At 41.3% G+C, this 14,216-nt stretch overlaps 1 protein-coding gene across 4 annotated transcripts in view; it reads left to right on the top strand.

Annotated features, from left to right (window-relative positions):
- Positions 1-14,216, top strand: part of DOCK7 (dedicator of cytokinesis 7) — a 100,127-nt gene that overhangs the window by 59,180 nt on the left and 26,731 nt on the right. For 2 of the 4 annotated variants that reach the window (XM_086753100.1, XM_086753099.1), the window contains exons 20-29: positions 4-235; positions 1,511-1,675; positions 2,613-2,782; positions 6,644-6,736; positions 7,954-8,043; positions 9,059-9,154; positions 9,258-9,398; positions 9,551-9,664; positions 10,139-10,309; positions 11,080-11,219. In XM_086753100.1, coding sequence (XP_086609226.1) covers positions 4-235; positions 1,511-1,675; positions 2,613-2,782; positions 6,644-6,736; positions 7,954-8,043; positions 9,059-9,154; positions 9,258-9,398; positions 9,551-9,664; positions 10,139-10,309; positions 11,080-11,219 — 1,412 coding nt within the window. The remainder of the gene's footprint in view (positions 1-3; positions 236-1,510; positions 1,676-2,612; positions 2,783-6,643; positions 6,737-7,953; positions 8,044-9,058; positions 9,155-9,257; positions 9,399-9,550; positions 9,665-10,138; positions 10,310-11,079; positions 11,220-14,216) is intronic. The other 2 variants (XM_086753098.1, XM_086753097.1) reach the window with 1 other exon arrangement.

Genomic DNA, 14,216 nt, shown 5'->3' with positions numbered 1-14,216 from the left:
TAGGACCCTTATCTTGACAAGTTCTTTGCACTTGTCCATGCTCTGGATGAGCACATGTTCCCTGTGCGAATAGGAGACATGAGAATTATGGAAAACAACTTGGAAAATGAACTGAAGAGCAGCATTTCAGCTTTAAATTCCTCTCAACTGGAGCCGGTAGTGCGATTTCTTCATCTCCTGCTTGACAAACTGATTCTTCTGGTAGTAAGACCTCCTGTCATTGCAGGCCAAATAGGTATTCTATTTAAGTTTTATAGAGAATTACAAAGCTGAAAGTTTGACACTTCCAATTCTATCATATTTATGTAGAAATAAAAAAAGTCCATTTTTATGCTTTATTTTAGTGCCACTAATATACCATGTATCTTCAAAATAAAACATGCTGGCATCCAGATCGGCGGTGATATACACAGGAGCAATATTTAATACAAAGGTTTCCAAGACTGACTAGTAATTTGGTGTCCAAGTTGAGACACCATAAAGGGACCTGATTTTCCTGAGCTGGATGCTCAGCGTTTTCTTAGCGCTGGAGCCTGTTAAGGTGTCTCCATACGGACTTTCAGAAACTTAAGAATTTCCACCTTACTAGTCACCTTGGAAAATCTTGAAGTAGGTAAGATATGAAGATACAGATGCTGTGTGTTCCTCTAGCTATCGTAGATCTGATACTGTCAGCATGAATAATCATTCCTTTTGCTCCCTATTATGGGGCTATGCTCTGGCAGTACAAAAAATCTCAAGTGGAAGTCAGGATTAGCTCCTTAGTATTTAAAATAGCAGTTGGGAATTTTTGTAGGAAGCCTGAGTTTGAAGGTGATGGAATATAGGTATCTAACTGCTTTAAAAATAGCAATAGTTTATTTTAGAAATGTTATTTTTCTGGGGAAGAGTATTTTAAATCTCTTTCACTCTTTAAGTGTTCTGTATTGGTTTAGTTTATCTATGTGGAGCTTTGAGGACATTAGTGTCTAGTTTTTAAAAAAACTAAGATTTACAGTCTGCAGCTGCTGTCTGCTTCATCCCTAATTTGTTTAGAATATCTACCTTAGTTCATGTGTAGATTTCTGTGCTCATTTTTAGAACAGATTTTTTTTCCAAAACAGAGTGAGATTGTTCTTCTTGATATAGTTTGTGTTTTGGCTAAGGCTTAAATAGAGGAAATAATTAACTGAGAAAAGTATGATAAATATCCATCAATTAAACAAGGACTTGATCTTTTTACCATTGCAGCTGATGATCAAAGTTGGTCTGATTCCGGAAATCAGACCTAAATTCATTAAATTTGTTATTAATAAAAGTGGAAGCTTATCACTGCAACACCTGTCTTCCTGTCAAGCTGTTTTTTAGACCTGGTTCAAATACCAGGTCCATTTTTTTAATGGGAAATACTTGCTGTACTTTTAACAAGCTTCACCATTTATCCTTTAGAAGGTGGACGAAATTGCACTTTTAGGATTTGCTCATGGGTACTGCTGCAGTCTAAACCAAACTCCTCACTTACTGCTTTCAGTTAACCTGGGCCAAGCATCTTTTGAAGCGATGGCATCAATCATAAACAGACTTCACAAGAACTTGGATGGAAACCAGGACCAGCATGGCAGAAACAGCCTCCTTGCTTCCTATATTTATTATGTTTTTCGCCTACCAAATACTTATCCCAACTCACCGTCACCAGGTAGCTCTTTTTTCATTTGATTTCAAGTCACAGTTTGTTAAAAGCAAGCAGAAATTACTTGCTGGCAGATGCTCTTGAGCTCCCAACTGCATGGCTGGTTCCCTGCTAAGCCCTGTTATTAACTTTCTCTATGATCCAGTATAGCCATTTACAAGGTGAGTTTAATTACAGTTAGCCACGTCAGAGATTTAACTGTTTGATGATCTTAAATAACAGTGTCACTGCTGAAAGATCATGAAGCTAAATTATGGCAAAATATTTGGGTTTTTTAGCTTTGTTTTCTGTGGCAAGTAGGCAGATGTGGTACACTTGTTGGCTTGCCTGCTTCCCAGTCTTGTTTGCTAGTACTCTGACTTTCATCCAGTTTCAGCAAAAGTTGATAACATCGGCAAAAGAGTGTGAAACTCTTGAAAACGCATGTCTGGGCACAGGAGGGAAACAAATTAATTCCACCCCTGCTGAGAACAAGAGATAGATCTGCATGAAGGAAGAGACAATGTGAATGACAGCCACAGAAATCTAGGCTTTGGAAGGACTGTTGTGCACAGCACTTGCTTCTTGCATGGGGTGGAAAACCTCTGAGAGGGGTTGCGAAGGTTGTATACCTGAAATTGTGCCCGGTTCTTTGGTGGTTTTCGAGTCTGAGGTCTGGCAAACATCCCTTTAGCTAAAGGCATACCTCACACTGGCTGCCTAAATCCACAGGGAGCTTCCTGCTTCCCGCAGATCGGTGGATAAATGAGCCTTTTAATCCCGTCCCTTTCTCCCTGCTGCTTGCCTTGGAGAACCAGGCAGGGGAAGGCACGGGGAAGATTTCATTACGGGCCAGACCTGCTGGTTATCCAAAAGGTTTGCTGCATCAGGCTGGAGTAAAGCAGCATGGGATCAAGGCTCTGATTGATGGTCTAACAGGATGTTATTTTGTTCGACCCCATAGGTCCCGGTGGCTTGGGGGGATCAGTGCATTATGCCACCATGGCTCGATCAGCTGTCCGACCGGCAAGCCTTAACTTGAACCGCTCACGGAGCCTCAGCAACAGCAACCCAGATATATCTGGGACCCCCACCTCGCCGGACGATGAAGTTCGCTCAATCATTGGCAGTAAGGTACACATGCACCGCTGAGGGTCTTACAGGAACGTCAGCACCTTTTATTTAATCTTTAAAGAAATAACGGGGAAGTTTTTGTGATTTTTTTTTTTTCTATGAAAAGATGTCCTTACTAATGGCCCCTTCTCAGGCTTTTTCTGGCAGTTGCTGATAACACTACTGAAACTCCGCTTCTTGAAAGTAGTTGCTGATCTCTCTGACTTGCTGGAGACCATCCTGGCAGTGTTACTTCCACAAGGGTGGTGGCTAGGGGCAAGAGTCCTTCTGGACTTGTCTCCCCAAGAGTAGTAGGACAAGAATGGTTCTACTGCCTCACTTTTCACATGGCCAGCAGCTTTATCCTCTGAGCAGCTCTGCTATGCCTCCTCAAACCTCGCATCCCCTACCTTGCCACCCTGTGATCCCACTCTTACCTCCTAAACCAAAACTCTCTCTTCTCCTCTGCATTCAGCACTAACGGCTGCTCAGATGCTTTCTCTACTACTTATGTCCAGAGCAGGTGTCTTGCACGGAGTGGGAATATTCCTAGTCCCTGCATGGGCCAGAGAGGATTTCAGACGGTTAGTGAGTGAGCCGTAGTCTGGCCAACTGAACTGGTGTGCTAACTCTGCACCCACAGTGACTCCCCACACCTAACAGTGACTTTCCAGTGTGGGCACATTAGTGCAGAGCATCTGGCATGGCCTCACTCTGGCTCTTAAGGGCTCAGTGTATGCATCCTCCGCTCTGGTGACCTCCTAGTATGTAGCACTGCTGCAGTCCCAGTTTGAGCACTTCGGTTTTGTGCCTAAAATAGGTGGGATGAGTCAGGGCAAATCTGCTGTGTTGGTAATTCTCTTCCCTGAGAGAGGTGCCTTAGCTTGTTTGGGGTTCTCTTTTGTAATCTTCAATCAGTGATAACTTACACCAAGATGAGACACTTTCCCACCTGTGACCCTTCACTCTCCAGCACAGAGTGGGGTTGGACTAGATGACCTTTGAAGGTCCCTTCCAACCCTAACCATTCTATGATTCTATGAATTTCTGAGCCCCTTCAGAGAGCTGTTACGTTCAGTACTTTGGAAGATCAGTGACCTAATTCGTTAATAAAGCCATCAGCCTGACGAGACAGGTTTGACACTGGTTGGTCCTGGGTTTTAGAAGAGTAAGAAAAATATAGTTTGAGAAAGCAATTACCAATTTAAAATTGGTAACAACATGATTAGCTGACCAATTAAGAGGCTGAAGAAGTGTGGGCAGGCAAAAAATTTCTTACATCAAAGTTTGGACTTGGAAGTCTTAAAATATTTTAAAGACCACTTCAGTAGCTTGCTAATTAAACAACCCTGACCTTTTGTGAAATGCCATAGGTGCTGATGTGCATATGGAATTTGCACAGGCTATCAGGGATGTAACACATGCTGGCTTAGTGAATAATGTCACAATACAAAACGAAGAGAGATTTTCTTCTAGCGATGTACTCCAGGCTTTAAAGAAAACCCTATTCTGTGAATACTTGTTAAGGGAAAAGTTTCATTTAGGGTAGCCTGAGCATGAGAAAGTAAGCTCAGTCTGACTATACAGAGTTTTGGTTGAACATAATTATTTCTGCTTGTTAATATTTGGTAGACAAAAATAAGACACTTATTGAGATGCTGAAAGGAGTAAAATGGTGCAAAAACTCCTATTCTGTTACTCCAAGTAATAGCTTAAGCACAGATATCCAAATAGAGAACCTGAACTTCGAATTAGAATCTATCGTGGGAGGCGTTTTGCTTTAAAGAGAAAAAACAGTGTTTTGTTGTTTGATGGAAGTCTTTGGAGTCCAGTCCTGTATTGTTTTTTATTGTGATGTAAGATATTTTATGGGTTTGGTAAATATGCTTTAAGTCTTCCCTATTTCAACTTCTTACTTAATTCTGAAAATTCAAATAGTCATCTCCTTTACAGGATTTGGAAGATTTCTGTTTATTTTCATAACAGAGGAGGTTTTAGGTCTGTCACTTATTTTGGCTTCATTTGTGAATTGAGGCCATATAAATTTTATTCTCTACTAAAGCAAATTTATTAAGTGTCTAAAAAGACCTATGATGAGATTTTACACTTTAAATGTTCCTGGAATGTTGGAGATGTGCTGGGAAAAAAACAGAAAATATTTTGGAGTTTCATTGCTCCAACAGTGGCTTTTCACAACTGTGTGTTATGTTCCTGCACAGATGCAGCTGCACGTTGAACCCCAGAGATAGAACAGAATTAAACAGGAGTTTTGTAAACTTTTGAGTGACTCTGCCAAACAAGAAGCAGCTCTTGCACTTTTTCGTTTTCCAAAGAGGGAAGAATCTTTCCCTTTTCAGATTTTTACAAAATGACTTCTGCTTCTGCAAACACAGTATAGGTTTAACTTTATCCTCAAAACCAGAGTGACATGATTAGAAAGCTTGTGAGCAGACCCATGAGTGTGATAAAGGTGTTTTCAAAATTAGACCTGGTGTTACAAAACAGGAGCTTGGTTCAGCATTCTGGAAAGTCCTTTCGACTTTAATTCACTGCGAGCAAAATAAAGCATGTTTATGGGTCTGAGCAGGGCAGAGCGCTTTGATTTATTTCTTCCAAAAAGTAATTGAGATTAAAGCACTCTCCTTATGTGTGTTCAGTATTTTTTTTTATTGGACACCTTAAGCAAAATTACAGCATTGCTGTATTCTGCATAGAGGATAGCTCAGTGGATTAATGGTTCGAATCCCAGGTTACAGCTCTCACGCTGGGTTCAACCTTGAGGTGGATTTTTCTTTGCTGAGAGAAATAGATTGTAAGACTTGGTGGACTCTGCAGCTGATGATAATCACTGTGATTAAATGGGCTGCACCTTTGCTTTATGTATTGGGAAAAAGCCCTAAATTAGCACAAAAGCTAGGATGAAAGCTTTCTCTCAGGTGAGGGTCGAAGCTGATGTATGGAATTTGTAAGTAGCCATGATTTGGTTCTGGCATTGCAAAACTGCCTCTCCATTAGAGCTAGTTCATGGAACCCAGGAAAGTCCACTGCATCCCACTGTCTTGGGAGCAGCCTGACTTACAAACATATCTAATTTTTTCCTTTTCTTCTTTCTGAGTGGCTTGAGAGGAGAAGGGAGCAGAGAGAGAGGAGGGATCCGCAGCAATTTTGCCATATGATCCATCACAGGAGTAGAATTTGGACTATAAACTAGATGGAGCTTTTAAAAAGCAGGGTGATTTTCCAGATATTTTGCTTGGCACCGCAGGTTGGTACAGAAGAAGTTTGTGCTCTTTCCTCTCCTTGCCACACTGCCCAGAGAAATGTCTGAGTGTCCATATGAAATCCTGTTCACAGGGCTACTCTACCAGTGGCGCTGAATTTTTATTCCATGTGTTGGAAACCTTGTGAGAGCTGACAGTCAGTCTCCTCAAAGTTTTTCAGCATTTCCATAGGAGTAGAGCTTATAAACTGTGGCTAACAAGTAGTCTACCTTAAAAGTGCTGGAAACCTCAGGGAGCATCCTTTGTGGTTTTCATGTCTGTGCACCAGTTTTCCTCTGTCACACTGTCAATCTGAGCTGGCTCCATCACTGAAGTGAATGGGTTTGAACTGATCAAAGTGAGATTTTTTCAGGTTGGACCAGAGCTGTGACAGTATTAATGTGATGATGTATGTGTGTGATGAGGTATAAAAAAATAATCCTCTGGACTAAAATATCTCAACAGACACCTGAGAATTCAGGCTGCTTTACTGGCGCTAACCGGTGATGTGTTTGCAGTCTACCCAGTTTGATTGCTTTTAAGGACTGAACTTTGACTACTGTATGGCATGCAACATGTAATATTTCTTTCCTTTCCCAACTGCTTTCTATTACATGCCCAGGGTTTAGACCGCTCCAATTCCTGGGTAAACACTGGTGGTCCAAAAGCAGCCCCATGGGGATCCAACCCCAGCCCAAGTGCAGAGCCAACACAGGTGGTGTCTTCGGTAGAGGTTTTTCTGGCTTTGTTTTCCCTGATGTTTCCCTGTAGAGTATCTGCCTTTCAGTGTATACTCTGATTTTGGTGGTTTGTTTCCTTTTATTATTTATTTATTCCCTGAAAACTTTGTGAGTTTTATTTTACAAATTAGCATCTTCTCCCCCACCACCTCACCACACTGCATGAAAGACCTCAAAATGCGTGAACGTGTCCCCTTCTTTCATTTCAGTGGTTGCTGGTCTGTGAAATGTAAATGCTGTGACTGCTTTTCTTTTCTTTTTTTTTTTTTTTTCTCTCTCTCTCTCTCTAACACTACTTTCAGCTTCAGGTGGAACACATTTCTAAGTGGGAACATTAATCACAGCTTCATAATTTTGTCCATGTTTGCCATTTCTTTTGACGTTGTGAACCATTTTGCCATTTTCATCAATCATTTAGTATTCATAGTCAAGTAATCCTTCATGATTGTTTGAGTGGAATATTGTTAAACCAGAATTGGTACACATGTAAAATTCTCTCTTAAAACATGTAAATTTGCGTGCTGGAAGCAGTGACTTGCTAGGGCCAATTCTATCTGTTTTGTGTTGCAAAGTATGAAAACTTTATAGCAGCTTCAGTCAGAAAGGCTTCACTTATTTAGCCCCCGTTGCCTGCTGCTTTCCACTGCATGGTTGCCTTGAACGTACCTCTCAACTGTACCTCCTTTCAAGTTTATCCAGCTTCCAGAAGTATTCTTTGTGAGTTCTCTTGCACTCATGGGACATGATTTCCATCAGAAACAGAACTTCAGTAATTTTCTCATTCCCTGTGCCAGTAGCCGCGTCGCCCTGGGGTACATCCCCACGTGCTTGGTCTCTGGTAGATTGAGAGGTATGGACTGAAATGACAAGTATTACCTCCTTGACATATGCATGTTGATAAAATAAAATGATGAAAAAGTTTCATGCTTTGCAGCATTAAGTGTCTTTGTGCATAAGAACATGCAGTTATTTAACTAGCCTGTATGTCTTAAAACGATAAAAAGTACTGTCGTTTCGTTTAAACCAGATCTGTAAATGAATAAGAGTTTGGGAATGCATAAAAAGATGTAAAGACAGTAAAAGCCTACAGTTGGAACAGTATTTTTGTAAACGTACATTGTCCTTGAGCTGCAAAACCCATCCACGGCAAACTTTAATGTCCTGTCATCATTCATTCATCTCCACTCCGTAGGCTACGGATCGAAGTTGTAATCGTATGTCTTCGCACACTGAGACGTCAAGTTTCTTACAAACATTAACAGGACGATTACCAACTAAAAAGGTAGATTTCAGTGAAGACGATTGATATTGTGGGGCAGGGAGGTCAAGCCATTCTGAAAACATGATGCAGTCTATTCTTTTATTTATAGCCTGATTTTTCCCGAGGTTATTAGGAACTGCTGTTGCTTAACACCTCTGAATATCCAGGCTGTAGTGAATATGAAGTATTCTGACAGAGTTGAATTGGGAAGAATAAAATGATCAGGAGTAGCTTGTCTGATTTAATGTCCATACTGTTTGGAGCCAGTTTATTACTGGCTTTCAAAAAATATGAATAGCACTGTCTAGACATGTAAACGACACATTCTTGTGTGCAAAATTACAATGTGTGAGATGGCTAGCACTACGGATGTGTGCTGCGCTCGGTTATACAGCTGTTAATCCAGAGGTACTCCAGGAAGTGAGTGGGAGTTGCTTTGAAAGTGCACTCCCTTAGAGGAGACGTGATCCTGCTAAAAAATGCCAAAAAGGCAAAATGCCTGACTTTTTGTGTAATGAAAATGCGATCACTGACAACGTCCACTCTGTGGGGTGGTCCTCCCAAGAAAAGAAGTCAAAAAGCTATTTCTTAGCCCCACGTTTCTTTCTTACTGTTTTAAGTCCTTTCTCACAGTAAATATACATCTTGGTACAAATGGCTTTATATGTCCACTTTTTACTCCTTCTTTTTCCTGCAAAAATCTGACCAGGCAGAAAGGTAGACTTTTAAATTAAACTAATTTGAGCACCAAACTTTTTTTTTGGGTGGGTGGAGAATTCTTTTGACACTTGAAATTCAATTTTGGAGCAAGATGCTGTGAAACGTTTCATACATCACATATCATAACATCATCCTTCATTGTTATTTGGGGATTTCTTTAAGGGATGCCACCACTGCTGTCATGTTCCCAGTTATTTATTTTGCTTAACCTCATTGTTTGGAACACTTGCCATGGACCGTGCTACCATTTCTCATGCGGTCTGTTTTGTGAGCTGATCTTGAGGCTCGAGCTAACTCTGGATTTGAATCCGTGTAGCTTTTTCACGAAGAGCTGGCCTTACAGTGGGTTGTGTGCAGCGGAAGTGTGCGGGAGGCAGCCCTGCAGCAGGCCTGGTTCTTCTTCGAGCTGATGGTGAGCAAACTGGAAACACCTTGCTTATTGGCTTACAGTTTGTAGTTTAAAACACAAACGACAGCAACTGCAAGTGACTTTGTTGTAATTTATATTCCTATAGGTGAAGAGCATGGTGCATCATTTGTATTTTGCTGACAAACTGGATGCGCCAAGAAAGAATCGTTTTCCCGAGCGTTTCATGGATGATGTAACTGCTTTGGTCAGCACAATTGCCGGTGATATAGTCTCTCGGTTTCAGAAGGTAATGGCAAACAATTAAACTGAACTCTGGTCAGAGCTCAGGCGGCAGAGCTCCGGCATGTTTGCTGTTGCCTAGACCAGGAATTGCTGTTTGAAAACGTACAGCATGCTCTTCTTCATTTTCTTTCCTATTTTTCTCTTCCTTCTCTCTAGGATACAGAAATGGTTGAAAGGCTCAACACTAGCCTTGCGTTTTTCCTCAATGACCTGTTGTCTATCATGGACAGAGGATTTGTTTTTGCTCTTATTAAGACCTGCTACAAACAGGTGAATGCAGATAAGTATTGTGACAACTGTGAACCATGGCATAGCCTATTACTCTAATTTTCTTTGGACAGACAGTGAAGTATGGACACAGAATTCTGCTATTCAGACCTTTTTAGAGCAAGCAAGCCATCCTCAGTGGTGATTCAGAGTTTACACCCTCTGATTACACTCTTAAATGTGAATTGGGAGTAACTCCCTTGAGTGAATGGAGGTGCAGCAGGAAGGAAGAATTACTCCCTCTGCTTACCATGTTCAGAGTAATTGAACCAAAAATTAGTAGAAGGTTTTGTGAGGGAGCTCAGGCTATCGTGGTTTGTCAGCGGGTCTCTCAAGGACACTCTGAGGGAGTGGATGTGACCATTTAATGATAGATTTGGAAGTGTTTTTGGGGAGCAGTGGTGGGACAGTGGGGCTGGTACTGCATTTATACTTTCCTTTGGTGCTAACTGCAGTCTTACGGGCTAAACTTACCAGGTGTCTTCAAAGCTGTATTCCTTAACGAATCCAAGTAACCTGGCATCTTTGAGGCTGGACTTCCTTCGCATCATTTGCAGCCATGAACACTACGTCACCTTGAATTTACCCTGCAGCTTGCTCACACCGCCTGCATCTCCATCACCATCTGTGTCTTCAGCAACTTCTCAGGTACGCTGTGACAAGGATCCTTGTCACGCTGAGCTTTGTTCTGAGACTTAAATCATGTGAGGCACTTGCATCACCTGTATTTTCAGTCTGCTTGCTAGTATTTTTTTTAAGTGTCTAGTTAGAAATTAGTTTTTCCCGCCACATAGATTTTGGCTTTGTTTGATCTTTTATTATTGAAAGAAGAATGCCCATATCCCTGTCCTCAGACTGACCACACATATTTCTGTCCTTAGGGACCTAATCTCCTCCTGTGTTGGAGAAATGTGTGAACATAAATGAGCCATTGAAGGAAACGCTTTGTCCCGTGTTACCTTTTTCTTACAAAACAAGCATGTTTCTAGCGCACTGCAGCTTCCTCCTAGCCTGCTCAGAAAAAGTAATTTGAAATAGCAAGTGTGTCGTTCAGGTGGCTTAATTAGTTGTAAAATTACATAAACTAAATCAATTAAAGCCTTCTTAAGCCTGAGTAAGAGCATCCATACCTGAGTTAGAAGTTTAACTAATCCACTTTTAAAGGTTATTTGGCTTAACATCCCTAATGTCTGCCCTGTAGGTGGGAAGGCAATAACCACAAACAGAATTAATAGAAGAGTTAGTGAGCTTGGATGTGATGTAAGTAGTTGTGCCTAGATCCAAACCAAAAAGGGAAAAGGTAGTTTGCGTGAGACTATCTTTAATTCTGAAAACGGCTTCTGTTGTATTTCATAAGCTTTGCCTCTCTGTGCCAAGGGGCTTCATTATGCAACTTTCGAAACTTGATTTTTTCACAGAGTTCTGGGTTCTCCACAAATGTCCAAGACCAGAAGATTGCAAATATGTTTGAATTGTCTGTGCCTTTCCGCCAACAGCATTATTTGGCCGGGCTTGTGTTAACAGAACTGGCTGTCATTTTAGATCCTGATGCAGAAGGGTAAATCTTTACAATTTTTTTTTTCCCAAGAGTTTTCTGTAATTTCAAGGGAATGGTGGATGCAAAGCAAGTTCTGGCACAGCCAGAATTGATTTAAATTTGTGAGCTGAGAAGATAAGAAACCAATTCTTTAAGAATCCTCTTCTTTCTCCCTACCTCTCATATTTCTTGCTTCTTTAGCCCTAACTCTGTAAACATGATTTCAATCACATTTTTTCCAGCTGAGAAGAAGGGAAAAATGTTCCTGCTGTAGTTCCCTGCTGCCATACAGACACTGCTGGAGCTCTAAGAGGGAAACAGTTTTCTCAATTGTAACAAGAAAATTATTTTCAATGTTTAGGAAGTCTCTGTTGCTGGTGGTAAAATGTATTTTACTGTGGTCCTCCCAGCTCTTTTTAAACATAAATTATGCATTGATGAGGCCCCTGCGGGTTACATAAATAGACAAATAGAGTCAAGCATGCAGAGTTTGTCGATTACTTGCCTGGCTTGTGCGGCAAATAATTTTCTGAAGTAGGAGTGTAGCCTGTAGTCCTGACATCCAGTCTATAACTTGTGTTATTTAGGGCTGTATTCTGCCTTGGCTCTTTAAAATGGGTTTCAATGGAAAATATTGATTGCTTCCACAGTCCTAAGTTCTCTCACAGGCATTTTTCTCAAGGTGGACTCGGAAATATCAGCCAAGTCGACAAATGCTGATGATTCATGGTTAATTCTGCCCCTTTACCAAGAGGTCCCTGGAGTTAAACATTCATTCTTCCTGTTGGAGAAGAAAGTGATGCCATAAATTAGAATATTTTCTTGTATATGTACATAACACACTGCAGTCCCATTTGTTTGGCCTGAAATGAAAAAAGCAGCAAATCTTTACCCACATACACTCTCTGCAGAAATCCTTTTTGTGGCATAGGAACATCCTGCTTACTGGTTAGAAATCAGGTCCTGTCTCTGATCATATTTGCCTTTGTTCCTCACAAACTTTCTGTTCTCTCCTGCCTGCCCATTGAGCTCTCTCACCTTGCTATTCTCAGCACCCGCACTAAACAAAACCAACACACCACCCTTGAAAAAAGCTCGGAATTGTTTCTGGTTGCATTATCCTGCAGCAGGAATGGAGCGGGGTGCCCAACTAGTTGTTTACTGTGTTAGAGCTTTGCCTTAGGTCTTCGTAGGTGATACAGAGCCTTAGATTTCTTCTGTCCTCGTTCTTCTTGCTCCATTAGCAAAATATGTTGAATTTTACCTCACTCATTTAATAAGAGCTCTTTGGATTGAGTTGGACAGGAAAGCCTGCGGTACCCTGGTGCCTGAAGGTGATGCATTTTATGGATCCGATCCCTCTGTGCTAGGTGCTGTACAGTAACGGTGCATTACAGTCCCCATCCAGTGCACTTGCAGTCTAAAAGACAACACAACATGCAGATGAAGGAAACCAGCTGAATGTGACAGAGTGAATCCAAGCAGCTAGACCCTGAACAGATTGTCTCTGCAAACAATGCTGTGCTGCTTTGGTTATTAACTCAGAATAATTATTGTTGCTCATTTTGTGGTGCCCGTGTTGCCCATATTGACTGATGTTACAGGACAGAAGTGAGAAAGTTGGAATTTGGCCCTCAGTATTCAGTGACAAAAGTCAGTTTCCCAAAAGTGTGCGGTGTTGACAGAAATTCAGGCACGGGCTGAGATAACAGAGGACAGTTGGAGGGTGGCAAGATCAATTAATTGCATTATCAGCCAGAAAGATTAGTGGGTCGTATTTCCTCCTCTTCGCTATGGATCGATCCACCACGATACCTGCTCTGTTCTGGAAAAGTGAAAAAGAAATCCATGTAGCCCTAGGTTTGAATTATGCTGCTTTGTTTAAATGTATTTTCTCTGTGGCCTGCAGAACATTTTCTCCTGAACAGCTAGAAACACAGCTTAGGTGCCACTCCTTCCAAACAATACAAAGACTTTTCTTTAACCTTAATCTGAAGGAACCAGTCACTTAAATAAGCATTCCCTTCCTAGGTTTTAAGGGTCTCACTAATTACACAAACAAGCAATTGTAGGATCTCATTACGACTTGATTAAAAACACAGGAAAGAAGGGTAGCTACAACTAGCTATTGTCCTCCTAACCTGTACTTGTGTCTCATTATTTGAAACTCCCGACAATCCAGTCAAACCCTCTTGTCTTTTTTCACCAGAACTCAACTCTACTTTTCAGGTAAAGTGGATACTGCCTGAAATTCAGCACTTGTTTTAACTCCTCGCGTCTGAACGTTGAAGCTTATGTTTTGCTAATGCATAACGTGTGAGCTTCCTTGGCTGCTTCGTGCATGGGGTAAAGTTGTCTTCTTGGCCTGGTTTGCCTACAGAAGCAAATGGCTACAGAAATGCCTGCTGTTTGCTCAGAGAGAGTTTTGCCTCTGCGTGGTGGCTGAGGGAATCGAAAGCAGCAGAGCGAGTCCTTGAGAGATTCAGAGGAGTTTTTGTTTCCTAGGCGTGAGCACTGAGTAGGCTCACGCAGGGTGCCCTGCAAAAGGGGATGGTGCCTGGGCCCTGCCATAGTTTGCATCTTAGTAATGAGGAAGGCTGGTTTTTTGCTATTTTTCCTTCTGCTCCTCCATTTCTTTGACACTTTATTCAGAATTACTGATCTGTCTACTCATTTGGTTGAATAATTGTGTGGGAGGTTGGGGAACTGAAGCAGAAATGTTGTGATCATTTGATAAAAGCAATGTTGTGTTTTAGGAGGCTTTTCTTTCTGTAAATGGTGTTAAATACAAACAAACAAAAAAGAACACAATGACTAGTTTAACTAAACCCACTGTGCTCTCAAGTTTCCCTCCCTGTTTTCCATATTCCCCAATTTTTCCTCATGGTTGTTAGCAGACTTGATACTCCAGCGTAGCAGTAGCTGGGGCTTTGTTTTTGTATGGAAAGTATGAGCGTGTTCACATTATATTGGGAGGGCACCTCAACAAGATATTTTTGTACGTTTTATGTGGCATAG

Source organism: Chlamydotis macqueenii, chromosome 8 (assembly GCF_036417535.1).
Source record: "Chlamydotis macqueenii isolate bChlMac1 chromosome 8, bChlMac1.mat, whole genome shotgun sequence".
Taxonomy (NCBI): Eukaryota; Metazoa; Chordata; class Aves; order Otidiformes; family Otididae; genus Chlamydotis; species Chlamydotis macqueenii.
This window is presented reverse-complemented; position numbering and strand designations above follow the sequence as displayed.